Source organism: Sinohyriopsis cumingii, chromosome 17, assembly GCF_028554795.1.
Source record: "Sinohyriopsis cumingii isolate HCF-2022 chromosome 17, ASM2855479v2, whole genome shotgun sequence".
NCBI lineage: Eukaryota > Metazoa > Mollusca > Bivalvia > Unionida > Unionidae > Sinohyriopsis > Sinohyriopsis cumingii.
The window spans coordinates 36,522,735-36,541,302 of record NC_142977.1 but is presented as its reverse complement, the minus strand read 5'-3'; the positions used below and the strand labels follow the sequence as shown (position 1 = coordinate 36,541,302).

Genomic DNA, 18,568 nt, shown 5'->3' with positions numbered 1-18,568 from the left:
AGAAGAAGTTAGTAGGGCTTTAAACTAAGTGTTATCCAGTATGTATTTGTGTCTCTGTTTTGTCTGTTTATGTTCTACATGGGGTGTTTTCAAAGACTCTTTCATGAGCCTGTCCACTTCGCGTAGCGCCATGTGACTTAGCCCCATGATGTCATCGCCTTTTACTTCCCCATATAGTTTCCCTGTATCCCTTACTATGTCTTTAGAATTTTCTCTCAGAAAATAAATAAATAAATAAATAAATAAATAAAAAATAAAAAAAATAAAAGAAAAGAATTTAAATAAAAAAATACTAATAATACAATTACAAAAAATTAAATTAAAGAATTCTTTCTTTCTTTTTCTCTTTTTATTAATTTTTTTTTTAAACCTATGAAGTGATTGTATTAACATTGGAGTATGCGTTGTGGGCTGTGCGGTTATTTACTGATCAGCCGAATGTGTGCACGTGTCCGACTTTTACTTCAAGATAGTGATTAAGGTGGCAGGGGATAGTTTCGTAAATTGACCCCTGGCAAATTTCTTAACTTAAGGCTGAGGTGTGACTTTTTCAGCTGTTATTGTTTACTAATTAAAGATGTGATTATATTTGTAAACTAGGTGTTTCGAGCTTGTGTTTTTCTTGAAATTGATGTCAGGCATATACACCTCTCATAGTCACTGTACAGTATGTATATAGTGAATAACTAATAATCGTTTAGGAAGAAGAGAAGACCTTCCGTAGCAGTAAACACGTGGGTTCGGGGCAAGTAGAATACCTCAATATAGTTGGATGACAACTATTTTCAATTGCATGAGCCTGTTTAGTACACACTGTTTTGCAGAATTATAATTTTTGGAAAAGGCCTTGTGTTTGCACTGTGAGCATCACATGTTTTCAAACATGACCTTCGGACGTGAAAAATGCAGGTATAAAGTTGACCCTGACTTTGGCGCCTCTGGAAAAAGGCGGCAGAGGTATTTGATTCTGATTGGTACGTTAAATGAGAGGGCGTGTTCCAACACAAAATTTCATAGGTTTTAATATCGCCCGCATCGAATTTTAATCAGTCTAAGCTTTTCCTACAAGGGGAGACCCAAAGGTTACGACTCCGAGAATTTGCAAGAAATTCTCGTTAAAAGGAACTGTTGTCCAAAAAGGGGACGATTGTCGAAAGGAACCGACGAACTAATTTACCGATTAGAGGGAGAAACGTGACAGCAAAGGTAGTGTGACAATTCCATGTAATTTGTTTATGCCATATATAATGCTTTGCTGAAGTTATTTACTTGTAGTTGCATGAATCTTTTTTCTACATTCGTGTAATAATTTGCTTTATGAAGTATAACTGTGTTGAGTTTATGCATAGGAAGTTGTACATTAATCTTCTTTAGATAAGTTTGACGAATTGTTTGAATTTGTCGTCTTGTTTGCATAAGAATTATGTTCTAAGAATGTAATGCATTACATTAGTTAATATGATTTCAAGAATCCGTGTGAATTCGCCGAATTTAGAAGATTTCACGTATGATTAAGAATAAGTGTGTATTGACGGAAATGAACTAGTAATTGATTGACGTGATGTATCCTATTTATTCGCTGTGTATGTGGTAATGTGTAAGGTCAAGGCGTAACGAATTAGCCATTTGACTAACTAGGGTCATTATAGGACATGTGGAGTCGATTGATAGCCTTAGCGTCTGTTTAGCACTGATAGTGAAATCTGATAACGAGGGAGAATAATGAAGAATTAACCGTTTCATAAATAACTTGAAATTTAGGTTGTCTCTATTTATATTTATTTAAAAGGGAGAAAATAGCTCCAGAGACGTATAGAACGAATGAGGGATGTTATTCTGAGACCTATACGGAGAAGCATAGAGAAGAGTGCAGTGAGACATATAATCCTGTGACGCAACCCTGCGACGTATTAATCTCTGAAGAAGTATTTTGAGAGTGTCCTGAGACGGGTGGTAGAAAGTATCATCCCGAGATCCGAGGGTCTGAACAGTGACAGAGGAAGCAAAACAGACTGAGGACGAGCAGGTTATGAAACCGTACAAGACGTTGACTTCGATTGTTCACTCGATCCTATGATGAACTAAATCTATAAGTAACAGATCGACTATCTTATTTAGATCTATTTGCGTTTTCTTTGTATTTCGGTGAAAGTTAAATTTCTAAAAGCAGAGTACATTCCTGATGTAATGAATTTTCACAGTGTTTGTATATAACTGATTAAATTGTTTGTTTACATGTACGGGGGCTCGTGTTGGTTTGTTCTATATACCTGCTCAGATCTCTATCTATTCCACCTATAAGTTTCACCACTTATATTTATATTTACTCGAACCGGGCAATAACATCGAGGGCGGTCAACCCCTAAATAACGAAAACCAAATACGGAGGGACATTCACTCCCCCCGTGTAACACTATTTAAGGTTGATTCCTTTTCCCTATTTAATAACTCTTACCGATAGTGTAGTTTTGACTAGTTCAAGTTGATTCCTTTTCCCTATTTCAATAACTCTTACCGTTAGTGTACGTTTGACTAGTTCAAGTTGATTCCTCTTCCCTCATTAATAACTCTTACTGATAGTGTACTTTTGAATAGTTTAGTTTGATTCCTCTTCGTTTCTTAATAACTCTAGTGTACTTTGGCTAGTTCAGATTGATTCATTTTCCTTCATTTAATGACTCTTACCGATAGTGTGCTTTTGACGAGTTCAAAACCCTTTTCCCTAATTTAATAACTCTTACTGTTAGTGTACTTTCGACTAACTCAGGTTGATTCCTTTTCCTTATTTTAATAACTCTTACCGATAGTGTACTTTTGACTAGTTTAGGTTGATTCCTTTTCCCTATTTTAATAACTCTTACCGAGAGTGTACTGTTGACTAGTTCAGGTTGATTCCTTTTCCCTATCTTAATAACTCGTATCGTTAGTGTACTTTTGACTAGTTCAGGTTGTTACCCTTTCCCTATTTTAATAACTCTTACCGATAGTGTACTTTTGACTAGTTCATGTTGATTCATTTTCCCTATCCTAATAACTCTTACCGAGAGTGTACTTTTGACTAGAACAGTTTGATTCCTTTTCCCTCTTTTAATAACTCTTACCAATAGTGTACGTTTGACTAGTTCAGGTTGATTCCTTTTCCCTATCTTAATAACTCTTATCGTTAGTGTACTTTTGACTAGTTCAGGTTCTTACCTTTTCCCTATTTTAATAACTCTTACAGATAGTGTACGTTTGACTAGTTCAGGTTGATTCCTTTACCCTATCTTAATAACTCTTACCGAGATTGTACTTTTGACTAGAACAGTTTGATTCCTTTTTCCTCTTTTAATAACTCTTACAGATAGGGTACGTTTGACTAGTTCAGGTTGATTCTTTTCCCTATCTTAATAACTCTTATCGTTAGTGTACTTTTGACTAGTTCAGGTTGTTACCCTTTCCCTATTTTAATAACTCTTACCGATAGTGTACGTTTGACTAGTTCAGGTTGATTCCTTTTCCCTATCTTAATAACTCTTATCGTTAGTGCACTTTTGACTAGTTCAGGTTGTTACCCTTTCCTTATTTTAATAACTCTTACCGATAGTGTACTTTTGACTAGTTCATGTTGATTCATTTTCCCTATCTTAATAACTCTTACCGAGAGTGTACTTTTGACTAGAACAGATTGATTCCTTTTTCCTCTTTTAATAACTCTTACAGATAGTGTACGTTTGACTAATTCAGGTTGATTCTTTTCCCTTATTTTAATAACTCTTACAGATAGTGTACGTTTGACTAGTCCATGTTGATTCATTTTCCCTATCTTAATAACTCTTACCGAGAGTGTACTTTTAACTAGAACAGTTTGATTCCTTTTTCCTCTTTTAATAACTCTTACCGTTAGTGTACTTTTAACTAGTTCAGGTTGATATTTCGAGCACATGGCAGCAGCAATTTCGGTCCACAGTGGTGCTTACAGCATATACAATATCCACAAGTACAATGAAATAAAGTACAAAAATTTCAGCTTCAGTACATGAAAGTAGTATAGAGGTATGCCAACATTCTCTCCATGTTGCAAATCTATTCGCCCTACACCTGTCAGAAGTAGGTAATAGCTGAATGTGCCAATAATACGATGTAGAAAGAGACCTGAATCTAATACGGCATGTCGTAAATGTATAACTGCATAAAGTTTCGCACGTATTTAGTTATCATTCTTTTTCTTTTGCAATAATGCAAATGGCCAAGAAGATTACAAGTTTAGGGATCACATGGTATAACAGTGAGTTAGAAATTATAAATCAACGAACAACTGTGTATATCCTTGATATTTTTAGATTTTAGGTAGGGGCGTCTGCCCCGGGAAAGTGGATCTATGCAGAAACTATAGTATTTTAACCGCCTGAAGAACCAATTACTGATAACCAATATTCTTTCTTTCATTTACGATGGAAATCGTAGCAAACGAATCAAATTTAAGAACTTTTCCAATTCCATAAAAATGCTCAACAGGTACAAGATACGAGTGAACATGAACTTTAAATACACACTACTCATAAATATAGGTTTGGTCCTTGGTAAAATTATAAAGTTGAAAATTTTCAATATTATCGTGTTTCCGTCGGCTTCTTATACGAATTAATACCGTAAGTACTACAAATTCCTCAAAGTCGACTGGTGTTAGAGTTAAATTTTCCTGTCCAATATTTCTTCTGCACAGTCAGTGTTAAGCATACTTACTCGACATTCTTATCATAACGTTCATTGTTTCTTATAGGGTTAGTATATTTCATAATAAGTTAAATGTTTACTGTAATAATCTGGTTTTATTTTAGGTTTATCTTCGTTCACTTCATATAAAAATAAGCACGCAAACATTTTTTCCCCTGGAAAATTCCGTTTTTGCTTTAAACACCAAAGTTGTCTTAAATTTTAAAATCGTAGTGACTTCCTTCAGAACTAATTCGGGTGTATACACAGTGTTTACAATACATTCAAACACTGAATTTGAAGTTTACAATGTTGGTTTATTAATTTTCAAAAGGGTCGTTATTGCATAAAACTATTGATTGTCTATGAGTCCCCATAAGCTACCTAAATTTGGTAACGCGAATGATTTGTTATTTGGTAGGTTTGCAAAAGCCGTTGATCTGACCACCTGTCTGATTGGAAAGTTGGTCTGCGTCAACCTGACAGGAGTGACCCCTGGGACAACGGCAGGGATAGTTGTGTTCCAGGCGGTACTTGAGGAAGTAGCTGGGGTCCCGCACGTTCTGAACTGTCATACACACATCGCTACCAGTCGACATCTGGTTACATTTGGGCTGTAAAAGGACAAGATTCAGAAATATGGTGTAAATATTTTTTTGTCTATTAATTTCAATATCAAAACTACAAATGTATTCATAGAACACGAATGCCCCACAACTTTTTTTCTGTACTCAAGATGACATATCCACAGACGAAGTTTTATGACCTTTATGCCAACGATGTATATGAGACTCGAACAAAAACGTCAAACATAGTCAACGAAGTACGAATTATATGTCACTGACTAAATTATATTTAAGAATCTCTTTCTTTTGCTCGCGAGTCGCATAAGTAGACAAAACTGTATGATCATTCCACTTTCGGATACAGGCAGAGAAATGGCTTTAAAAATTGAATTATATGCATTTGAATCAGTAATTTATTGATAAATATCATAGTGGAATGTTCTAACATTGGTGAGATTACTGGAATGAGAAAACGCACCAACAGTAATTTTCGTTTCGTTAAAGTTTATGTTTGATTTTAAATGTCAGCGGGCTTTGTAGCACCATCTCGCGCCTTATATTTTGGGTCACGTAATTCCTCCTGTGGGTATATATTAGTACTAACTGTGGCTGTAATGGTGGTGTGCCATGAAGCGATATTGTCTGCAAACGTTTCCTTTCAAGTGAAGCAGTATAACCATCCAGCCAGAGCAAACACATTTGGTCGTAGTTCGCCGAACAGGAAAGGGCCAGGGCGGTGAATCTAAAAGAGTAGGGACTAGGTCTGTAGTCGACCAGGATACAGGCGCTACAAAGCTCGTTCAAGAAGCGCAAAAATCTTGGAATCACAACTTTGCGACAATGCACATTTTCACAGAAGGTCTCTCTTCTCTCATCATTTTGACCCGTTCGTCTCTGTCTGTCTGCCTCTCTCTCTCTCTCTCTCTCTCTCTCTCTCTCTCTCTCTCTCTTGAGTGAGTGAGTGAGTGAGTGAGCGAGTAACGACTCGCGACCACGATCTGGTCGACGACACAGTCGGCAACCCAGAGGACGACCCAGTCGACGACTCAGCGACTCAGTCGACGACTCCATCATATTTCGGCGTTGACGTGTGTGCCGCATAGTTTACCTATTTTGAAAATAGAGTCGCCTGTATACGATGTATGTGCAGTGAAGAAGACATTCTCTAATTCTTGCATGGAACAGGATTCCTAAAGTTGAATCGAGTTAATGGTAAGTAAAAACTTACTTTTGCTTCGACCACTGTTCTGTATTTCAAGAATTCAAGAAGGGATGCATCGTAGAGTCGCAAACATGGTACATGTAGCTCTTTTCACCGGTTTTCACACGTGCACGCACTTGTCCCAAAAGAGAAAATTCTCGAAAATCGCCTAGTTTCGGAGCTTGTAACTTCAGTTTGGTACAACGCAGAAAAGTCAACATGGCTTGTTGAATAGAAAAATACCACTGGAGTAAAACAAGCCATACAGTATGGACGTGTGCCTTTAAAGACGGATATAGCAGAAGGAAATCGAGGGTCATGGGTGGAACGAAGCATTTGGAAGTTACGTACCTTCTCTCATATATTATGATAGAGAGGGTCCTATGTCAGAACGGGCCATGGGGGTATTCTAAGTTTTTTTGTCACTCTGTATCATTTTTTCCTTCAGATTATTGTTTTATCCTTCTCAACATCAAGCACGCGTCGAGCACCTGTGATATTTACTGTAATGTATTTGTGACCGGATATTTGCAGTATTTGAGTTGGAGCATTAGATTAATCAGAAGACGTAAACAAATCTCTTTATGAGTCGGACTTGCATAACATATTTACCGCGTAAATATGCTGTGGTTGGATAACGTTTTGTTAGTTGTGGAGATCGGATTATGTCTACATTCTTCTGTAAACAAAGGTGAATTTATTTACTTCAGTAAGTTCACATTTAAACCAAGCTTGTATATAGGGTGGATTCCATGCTACAGATATGCCGCCGATCCATCCCTACCACCACCACCATCGTTATCATCTAAGCAATATCGGTACTTTTACTTGTTGTTATTGTTCTTGTCTTGGAGTTATGACATTTTTCATGTTATGCTAACAACAAACCCATGTGGGGGTAAACTGGCAAAGTTGAAACAGACGAGACCATTTTTTTCCAGTTCCCTTTCACGAGTCCAAACAAAGAATGGCGGCCACAAATGTTTAATCAAAACAAAAAATTCCAAAAGGCGGGGTTTAAAACGTTTTCCGACGATCGCAGCCAATGAGTAAAGAGAATACTGCACACTAATTTCATCGGCTCATTTGGACCAATCAGAATCATATAAAATGATATGTTCACATGTATAATAACAAAAATATGAAATTGCACACACTGTAGGCAAAGTGTACCGACTATGTGATAAACATGAATTTGTCAGCAGTATACATCCTGAAAAGAGTGTTCATGCCATTTATGATCAATATAAGCCTGCTAATTTGAGAAATTGTACACTCTGTCCATAATTTGAAAGATATTCTGACATTTTCTCCATAAATATTTATAGGTTACTGCATTTGTATGGGAAAATATGAACAAGTTTTTTTGGATGGAATACTGCACGACCTTGGGAGTAAAGTATATCCTTCCGACAAAACGAGTTCATATTTTCCCATACAAATGTAATAACCTTTTTATTATATGATCTTTATTTTAATTCTACATAAGGCTTAATTATATAAACAAAATACACTACAAGAAACAACGTAAATGAATGTATGCCGCATTCCAAACTAAACACACAAGCGCATATTCATCATTACACAAATCAACAATTATTACTGCGCACATAACTCCGCCTAGATAAATTTGAACTTAGTCGCGCGCTCGACATAACTTTCGAAAGAAAATGGCGTGTCTAGTTAAAATTGAAATTTGGAGTCATATTGCGAATGAATGTACATTGCAACAACTTTTCCATTTGATCTGGAATAAAGAGATTTTGATATTTTTCTAGGAAATTTCGTGATTATGGACTGGATTTGTATGCGACAATTCCATATGAAATACATGAGATTGAAGAAGCTAGGGAGAAGCGTGTTGACATCTGCAAATGTGTTTCTGTTTCTGTCATTGAATATTTGAAATCAAAATGTGGGCAAAATACGAAGTCTTTCAATTGCAATTATCAAAAAGACGCTATGGAATTTAATGCTTATTTCATTTTGAGTGCAGTAAGGAGGATGTAATTGCACTTATCATCGAAATTACAGTACAATTTCGAAATGTGTAATCCAGATTGAGAACCTATGACATGGCTCATGTAATTCGGATTTGCATAATTAAGAAAATACATTTTGAGGAAATTCCGGATGTAAAACTGTAAGTATATTTTATTTTGCCATTCTTATCACCAGCTAAAGAAGAGAGTATATGACTTGTCACTTGTATGTTATTTGTAAGGACCTTATCATGTGTCTGTTATATACTGTAATGTAGCTAGCCTAAATCCGTAACATTGTATCAACGCGGAATGTGCCAAAGCAGCTGTTATGTGGCAGTCCACGAAACATCTGTTTTAGATCATTCAGAAACAAATTTAAACAACCACAACGTAAAGAGCCTATTACGCGAGTGTACATGATTAGTGTACAAATCAAAAGTGCTGGCGTCTGCGTCCATTGTTTGTTTATAATAGAAAGTAGTTCCTTTATGCACGCCAATGTTATATGTGTATTGTCGCGCGGGTTCAATATCGGGTAATACTGTACGATTCTGACAATGTAAAGTTAACGGGGTAAAAATGAGCATATAATAAACATTACATGCTTATTGCCATTACGGCCTGAATAAATTGCCCGAACATTCTGATTGTTTAACTCACAAAATGGCAATAACTGTTTAATTATTTGGAGAAAAACTTGTCTCCTTTATTAGGATTATTATAACTTAATTTTGGTTAATTTTTGTTATTGCCCTCACCATCGGAATTCATTTAAAGCGAATAGTTATATGATTGCAGGATCTTGGGAAAAAAATCAAATAGTTTTTGTTTTTCTACTTTCAAATTCATCAGTTATTTCCGTTACAACATTCCGTTGATTGTTCAGGGATCTCCGAACGTTTACCCAAATCAAATCCGGAAATTCTGGTGATCAGGATTACTGACTTTGAATATCTAGGTGCTAAACGTGTACTTAAAAGAATGATACGTAGTAAATGACAAACTGATATTGCCATTCATTCATTTTGCACCTTATCATCTCACAAAAAGTGGAGCGTGGCGTTTGAACGTCCTATCATGCCAATAAACATTCGCCAACGTCCTATCATACCAATAAACATTCGTCAACATCCTATGTTACCAATAAACATTCGTCAACGTCCTATCATACCAATAAACATTCGCTAACGTCCTATAATACCAATAAACATTCGTCAACATCCTATGTTACCAATAAACATTCGTCAACGTCCTATCGTACGATAAACATTCGTCAACGTCCTATCATACCAATAAACATTCGTCAACGTCCTATCGTACGATAAACATTCCTCAACGTCCTCTAGTACCAATACATTGTCTGCCTATATAATAAGGCGTGTACAATTCGTCATGTTATACAAAGAATCTCACATTTTACTTTCACATGCGAAAACTGTTCCATTCATAAAGCAGAAATCATTAGACATCAACGAAATTAGCTCCTGTATAAAATGAAATGAGCTTCTGTATAAAATGAAATGAGCTCCTGTATAAAGAGCTCCTGTATAAAATGAAATGAGCTCCTGCATAAAATGAAATTAGCTCCTGTATAAAGAGCTCCTGCATAAAATGAAATTAGCTCCTGTATAAAATGAAAAGAGCTCCTGTGTAAAGAGCTCCTGTATAAAATGAAATGAGCTCCTGCATAAAATGAAATGAGCTCCTGCATAAAATGAAATGTACTCCTGTATAAAAGCCTTTAACAAGGCTTCTCATATTATTATAATTACATTATATACCAGGTCCTGCTTTTTCAACTATAAACTTTACCGCCTTCTAACAGTGGATGATTATTATTACCCTTATCTGATTGGGACATACATTTTCTCCTTCCTTTCGTTTTCAGTCCTAGGTTGAGATTTTAGAGGAAAGGCGTTACCATAGACTGGAAATTACCTTTCCACAGCTGTACTCCATGAAGTTGTATATCCCCTGAGACCAGGACCTGTGAAGGTAGAGGCGTCTTCCACACTGACAGCGCATGCCAGGCGGCACAAGTTTAAGCGGGAAGGGTCCAGGTGGGCCCGTCAGTGTGATAATCGGCTCGTACTTCCCACAAACTCGACCCAGGTCTACAGCTAAGGTTCGGCAGAAACTCAATCTCATAAGAACCTCTTCCTCTCTGTCATTATCTGAAAGTTGATCAATCGCTTGTAAAAGACAGCAATCGGATACCACATTAATGCAATTTACTGTCTTTTCACGACTAATGTGTTCAGTTCTTATCATTAACAGGAAATAAGGGGTTTGCATAAATCGAGGAGCAGACAAATATAATTACCTAATGAATGCTGACTATACAACCAACAACAATTACTATAGAATACAGCCTATACAACCAACAATAATTACCCATTGAATACATACTATTCAACCAGCAACAAATAGCAAGACATTAAACGCCAAACCTACACTGATATAATATGGAAACACTTTAAAGAGGTGAACAACATTAATTCTACAGGCTCAGCCCTCTTAATTCCCAGCAAACACCAGGTTCTTTGCAGACAAAATGGCATATGCTCTAGGTGTTATTTATATTTGATTAAATTTATATTAGACTGACTTTAATTGTCTATTTGTAAGTTGTTTTTTCTTATTTCATTACATGTCAAAGTAATGTAATCTTGTTTACCTGATTTGTCATTTTTTCAAAACAAATCAGATTGACCTGGCTTTTTTTCGTAAATACATAATAATAGAAACACTGTTTCTATTTTTGACTTAATTCCCGACCTTGATTCTGAAATCACTGAGACAAGTAAATAACTTTCTATTTTTATTTTATTCTCGGAGTAAAATGATTGGTTTTTATCAAAGTCATACTGGGAGTACGTGACTTTAAATATGTAAACAGCCTCCATTTCGCAATTCTTGGTTTTCCGAAATTGCGCAATAGTTAGATTTAATAGTGATGCTTATAGAGAAATTAGTTAGTTGGGCCTTTACACTTGAAAGTGTATGTTTGTGACCAGTTTGGAGTTACATTTTAATTTTTATTCAAATTATTTGGATTCTAAAAGAATAATAATTTTTCCTGGCAATATTTGAGTGCTCACACAGACTTCTTAGATAAAGACATTTCTTTAAATTTTATTCGGAATTCAAAAACCGGAATATTATTTTCTGTGGTTCACAAAGAACTCTAAACGCATCAGCGCTATACTGACTACAGTATACGTCATCACCTTCCATTTTGAATTTTTCGTCGGGACTCGAACTTGAATTCATTACTAGGACTTCTAAAATTTAATTCGTGTATTATTCTTGGATTATTTTTGGATTTGATTCTTAAAACCGTAAGTTATCTTTTCATTTTTACATTTTTTTTCTCCCAGTGAAATAAATTATTTGTTAAATTTTTCAAAGCTTGTTGTTTTCACTCTTTCTTTTGTTACTGATTATTAGAGCCTAAACACGTAACATAAGGCTAGGACAACCCCGCTTCAGACATTGAGACTAATATGTAGCGACACAAAATTGCTAAAAATCAATATAAGCAAGAAAGTAATGATGAAATAGAGATAATCTAGTATATAAAATGGAAATCTGAACCAAATATCATTAAACACAAAACAAATGATAATACAAAATAGGATGACTGGAACTTACAAACGCGTTGTTGTGAGACTTATTTGACCTATTTTCTGCGTTAGAAATCACGGTTAAAGACTTATCAATTTTCAGAATTTCAGATGTTAGAGATTCTTTGAAAAAGCAGATACCAGATTTAAAAAATTATTCATAGCTATATCTATGGAGGAATAATAATAATAATAATAATAATAATAATAATAATAATAAGAAGAAGAAGAAGAAGAAGAAGAAGAAAAAATTGAAGAAATCAAAAGAATAAATTTTTCCGATTCAACCAGATTTTGTAAAGTTGGCAGTGCTTAATTGGTACCATCCAAATTTTAGCAAGTTGTTTTCAAACAGAAAATGACGAGCATATGCATACAAAAATTGAATTCATTTTAACGTTATTCTTTAAAACAAAAGAATTCCGAATCACACGAGTGTAAGTAACTCCAGACTAAAGAATGTTCTCAATAAACTCGACAAAGCTGAAGTAAAGAAGTTCAATCTCGGGACTGTCCATGTAAGGACTATTATTTGACAAGATGTGGCTTCATTTATTCAAATCTTTATTTATCCACCATGCCAATCAAAACAAGCAAGCAAACAAAGAAACCATCAAAGATACCTAACTATTTACAAAACCTCATATGCAAGACATGTACTAGAAAATATATCTCAGCGCAAATGGGAGTACCTTTCTCCACAAGCTGACAAGCTGCTTCGTACATTGTTTTGAAACTTCTTGCTCTTTTTCCCCTTAAAACAATTTCAGCTAAACTTTATAAAAAAAAAAACAACACAAGCAAAAGAAGTTTATTTAATTAGAACCAGACGTTGCTTTAACAACGAAAGATAGGAATAAATATATCTGATTACGTACAGGAAAATGTGTTTCGTTCACATTCATATTAATTTGTAGCATCGCTGAAGATGCGTTATTATCGGATTTCATAATTCTGGTAATTCTGGCAAACGGTGCCACAACAAATTGCTCCTAACTATCATGCAGAATTTCAATGACAACCATCGTACGCTGCTATTACGGTTTTTGCTTATTTTGAAAATAATATACTTTTGAGTTTCCAAATAATGAATTTGAAGTCTGAGTTCAGGTTCATGCTGTTAAACGTTTTATACTCTCTAGGCCTAATTGCATTCTCTTCACTGATAACAAAATATCAGAGGATCAAATAAACATACAGAACTCGAATTCCACACAAGATTCATTACCTCTCTTGCATGCTTAATGTGACGAGCCTCTATAGAAAAGACCTGCTCAGACTATATTAAAAAGTGGACACATAAGGCCTGGTCATTTTATTTAGAGACTCAGACTGTGATGAAAACGTGGACACATAAGGCCTGGCCATATTATTAAGAGACTCAGACTGAGATGAAAAAGTGGACACATAAGTCCTGGCCATATTATTAAGAGACTCAGACTATATGAAAAAGTGGACACATAAGTCCTGGCCATATTATTAAGAGACTCAGACTATATGAAAAAGTGGACACATAAGTCCTGGCCATATTATTAAGAGACTCAGACTATATGAAAAAGTGGACACATAAGTCCTGACCATATTATTAAGAGACTCAGACTATATGAAAAAGTGGACACATAAGTCCTGACCATATTATTAAGAGACTCAGACTATATGAAAAAGTGGACTAATAAGACCTGGTCACTTTATTAACAGACTCAGACTGAGATGACAAAATGATGCCTTCATCAAAGCAGAACTGTTGTACCAAATGTCAAATTTTAAAAAAAATCCTAGTGAGTGAGAGGGACACAATTTGTTTAATGGATAAACATTGAATGATTATTTTAACTCTTAGTATTTATGCTTGAAATAAAAATACAAAATCTTATATCCTTTTGCATAGTTTTTGGAGATGGTATATGATTTGTGGCAAAAAGACACACACACACACACACACACACACACACCAAAGGGGAAAATACTAACTTTGCGAAGGAAGAGTCTTGTACAAATAAATTGAGCGGGAATCATTCCCCCACGTCCGTGGGCACTGTATGGCATCAGGACAGGTGCAAATTGACTGTTGACTCGGGAAAGCAATATCAGTGGCGTTGAATGCTACGTCACAGATGGAATCTATCGAGTAGCATACAGGAGTGGACTGAAAATACGTGATAGAAGAATATGAATACGGTATTTTTAAGTTATAAAACTTATTAGAAAAGTAATATATAAATAATGATTAACAAAGGAGGTGAGACTCACATTACCCTTTGTGGCAGCGTCACGTTATTCCTCATGATTGTTGCACGAATTCTTCAGTCTTACATGTAATAACTTCGAAAGCTTCATCGGTTGTTTATTTTTCTTAAGGTGACATTTCAAAATGAAATAGTTTTCAAACTTTGACAGAAAAATCTGTCAAACATCAGCCACAATCATATCAGGATTAGCCTCGCAACTTGACATATATAAATGGTATCTGAAGAGATTCTTGTTGAGAATGGTTGGTTGGTTAGTTGTCTTTAACTACACCTTTAAGACATTAATGTATATATCACTCAGAGGAAATTATAACTACTGACATATAAAACATACCCAGGGTATGTGCTATTTGCATTTGTAGCTTTGTCAGATTTTATTGATTTTTTGTTTAATTATGGGGAATGGGTGTTGTGAACGTATTTCTCAACCCAAGTAATTAACTAATTTCTAGGAGCAGCGTTATAATGTACACTATTCCTGATCTTGTATGACAGAATGGATAAGTTTCTTAAAATGAACCCTCCCTAATTTATTAAATAAGGAATTATCTGAATATTTTTTGTGTTTAGTGATTTGAAATAGTATTTATTCTTTGTATTAATTCTTTGTGTTTGAGTTGTATTTTGTATTGTATGATGTGAAGTACTAATATTCAGCTCGGAAAGACTTCCTAATAAGTCACACAAATGCGAAACAAAAGGAAAAGCATTCGAGTAAGAAATTAGAGTTTCGAGATGTGATGTTATTAGGTGATTATAGACACATTATTATAGTATTCTCTCGTTTAACAACCTTTAAGTTGACAAAGACTGTTTTTTGGGGGTCCTTGAAAATAGGGGAAACAATGAACTTCAAACCATGCTCATGCGAGCGTTTGATTTACTCGGTAGAGAGACTCTTGCATGTAACAATATGAAACTAATATGATCGAAGTTTACGTTATTTGTTGAGAATTTAATCATGCAGAAACCTGACTAGATTAGTTTTGGGGTGGGTGGCTAAAACGTTAGCATGTATTTACCAAAACAAATAACTGTACACCGTATAAGGAAGCGGTGACTAAAACGAATTGAAGAATGGCTTCAAAATTCTGATATACTTCTTTGGTTAACAAAAACGTTTTTTGTTTAAACGCCAACAATTTTAAAACTTATCTTTTTAAAGTAAAATGCAATTAATTTTTCTATGAAACACAGAACATTTTCAAAATGGCCTCCATGACAGTCCTCACAGGCTTTAAAGCAGCATCAAAATCTTATGAGTTGGCTTCCCTGACCATTGTCTTTTTTTGAGACAAACTAGACTTTAGGATAAATGTAAGCATACTATTTCATGATAATAATCACAGGTATTTGGAAGAAGTAGCGATAACAAGATTTTTAAGATGCCTTTAATGAATGTCAGAAAAACACTGATTTTACTTAGGATCAAATTAGATCTTACGATGCTTCTGTGTGTCGGTTTTCACGACCATCCTCATAATAATTTAGAAGTAATGATATAAAATGTTACGGATGTTAAGTTTCATTGCAGTCCTCAAAGTTGTAAGTAACAACTAAAGATAACAGTGAAAAACGCACAAGTTTGTTAACGGAGTCCAGGTGAAGGCATCAACACTTCTGGTCTTAGGATCAGCTCCACACTCCCTTTGCTCCATCCCCCACCCCCATAAAATAAAAATAAAAATATTCCACACAGTCATAAGAGTTAATATGATAAAACCGGGCCATTTGAGATAGTCACGGCAATACTCTTCAAAACCATATAGAAAGCTGAATTGGCCAAATAAAATATAACATAGTTTGCGTAAATTGATACAACTAAATTACAGTCGGAATAATAATGGTTATGAATCATATAGTAAATAATCATAGTCTGTCCAATAGCACATTGGACAGTCACGCAACATTCCTAAGATAATTTTTAACTTTATCATCGAAGGAAGGGATAATCCATTATCATTTTCATCCTGCCATCATGTTTAAAACAGATTTGGCTACAGTTTAGGGATAAAATGTGAATATGGATGAAATGTTCAAAACCTAATTCAGACTCAAAGTAAATTAAATAATTATTTGCCTTTTTCTCAAATGAAAAACTACTGAAAATTGTTTAAATTTATTTCTGACGAAACAAAATCCAATTTTCGTTGTACATAAAAAGATTTCTGTGACCAAAATATTCGCTACATGTGTGTACGAATGTTTAGTAGCAAAGAAATAATGTTTTAATTAGGAGAAAAAGGTGATAATTAATCCGTACCTGTCAAACTTATTACAATGAAAATAAAGAATTCGAATGATGGCTGTGGGTGGGCTTAATATGCAAAGCCTGTTTCACATGTTAGGAGGAATGTATGTTCTTACAGTTAAATAATATAGGAAGAAGTCTCTCAAAACAAAACAAATATCTTGGATTCCATCTGTGTTCTCCGCACTTAGCCTTTAATCAAGTGATATCCTTAAGTAGTGACAAACAGATGTAAAATCTCAATCATTCATTAGTTAGTGTGATCAATAACAAATTACCGCGTTCGTGTGTCTGTGTTTATTACTGTATACATTGTCTGCCAGGAAAAACTAATCCTGAAAAGTACAATGAGAAAACGTTGTCAGAGTTACCTTTGCTCCTGAAAATTTAGGTTGCCATAAAGCAAATTTTCATATGATATTATAAGCTGTTTCCCTTCCTTTTGTGATTTCTTTCTTTATGAATTAGTTAATGCTTATCAATTGCAATTGGCATGACTTCTTGCAATAAAAAAGTGCACAATCACGCTAAAGTAATAAAATTGCTCATTAAGCAGTATCATTTAACCTTATAATTAGAAGCACTTATCCGTTTACATCTTAAACGAGTTGTTGGGAATTCAAAATGATAATGGAAAATAATAAAATAGATAATTATGCAGATCAGTGATGTTTGTTTGCAAAAATGCAATAAACGATTGGACAAAAGTTTCTTGAAAAATCTGACGTAAACGCCGAAAATGTACACATTGTTTTATGACACATGCTCTGAATCTCGTTCAATTTGCATGCAAAAATATTTTGTTTTTGTTATTAAAAAAGGGAACAAAATTCATATTAAGGGTGAGTTTATTTTAATCGCATCATTTCGTAATATTTTTTACATTTAAAAAAAATTCTTCTTCGAAAATACAGAATAATTCAAATTCTGAAATGTGATCCTTTAATCTTTGTTTGATGAATAATGATCTGGGGTATTGTCGAGTGTTATTTATAATTACACTGTTTAGGCAGCCAAGAAGTATAAGATAAGTAGGTACAAGTTTGCAGTACTTGTCACCGTATAATGTACGGGAATCGTCGCACTAAACATCGAACATAATGCGATCGCCGAGATGCTGCTTTATTCCATTATAAATGTTGCAATAATATCTATGTTTTTTTTTTTTTTTTTTTTTTTTTTTTTTTTTTTTTTTTTTGTTAAAAGACAAAATAGGATAGGTTTTGTTCTAAAGAAATACCAGGACAGTTAGCTGGACTCTCCGTGGTGAAAAAAGTTAAAGAGCTATAAATACATAAGACAAACGCTTTTCTTTATTAAGTCTAAAAATATCATTGACATAAAGCTTAAAGGACAAACTATAAAACCTAAGACACAAACCAAAAACGGTTTGAAAATTATAAAAATGTATGATGTGTGTATTTTAACACTGATCAAACATTTATCTTTAACCTATTAGATTCACATAAGTAAGTTATCGCGGGACGAAAAGTGGTTGTTTGGGCAACCTCGCAGTTCCGTTGAATCATATTTAACTGAAATATGAAAGACTGTTGTGATGAAACAGTTAAGTGGGCGATATGTGAACATGATTGAAAAGAACTTCACATAAAATGTTTTGCAACAAGAAAGGAACTGGGTACATAAAAAACACATCTACAAAAAAATAAAAGAACATCTAGCATACGATTTGGTCTTTTATCTACAAATGCGTAGCTGACCGATTTTAGGGTATACATTTTGCAAACAATTTAAATATAACAAAATTTATAATTTCATTTTACACTTAATTGCTCGATAAGTGGAAAACCTACTTGTTCTGGCGATCCTGCTTTAGGCGTGTCATGGGGAAGTCCGGGAGGAAGTTGTAGATTGTGTCCAACTGTTATCAGTGCAAACAGCCACACTAAATATACCATCTTGCTTTGATTCGACTTGTCAGGAACTAGCTCGTACACAGAATGTCATATAATAATCCTGATCAGAAAATGCTGG

The 18,568-nt window shown here is 34.6% G+C and overlaps 1 protein-coding gene and 1 long non-coding RNA gene across 2 annotated transcripts; one reads left to right on the top strand and one right to left on the bottom strand.

Annotated features, from left to right (window-relative positions):
- Positions 1-254: 254 nt before the first annotated feature.
- Positions 255-2,240, top strand: LOC149778430 (uncharacterized). Its single transcript, XR_016415340.1, has 2 exons — positions 255-1,206; positions 1,790-2,240. It is a non-coding gene; the product is annotated as an uncharacterized LOC149778430 (long non-coding RNA).
- A 2,751-nt stretch (positions 2,241-4,991) lies between these two features.
- LOC149778429 (uncharacterized) lies at positions 4,992-18,564 on the bottom strand. Its single transcript, XM_089939255.1, has 4 exons — positions 18,388-18,564; positions 14,045-14,219; positions 10,386-10,621; positions 4,992-5,309 (listed from the first exon to the last, which is right to left on the bottom strand). Exons 1-4 carry the CDS (start codon positions 18,490-18,492, stop codon positions 5,106-5,108), a joined length of 720 nt encoding a protein of 239 aa, XP_089795381.1. The 5' UTR covers positions 18,493-18,564; the 3' UTR covers positions 4,992-5,105.
- Positions 18,565-18,568: the final 4 nt, after the last annotated feature.

Coding starts and splice junctions, on each gene's coding strand:
- LOC149778429 (XM_089939255.1), bottom strand. CDS start 18,492: ATGGTATATTTAGTGTGGCTGTTTGCACTGATAACAGTTGGACACAAT. Junction 14,220..18,387: donor AAGCAGGATCGCCAGAACAA/GTAGGTTTTCCA, acceptor ACGTATTTTCAG/TCCACTCCTGTATGCTACTC. Junction 10,622..14,044: donor CAAGACTCTTCCTTCGCAAA/GTTAGTATTTTC, acceptor ATCAACTTTCAG/ATAATGACAGAGAGGAAGAG.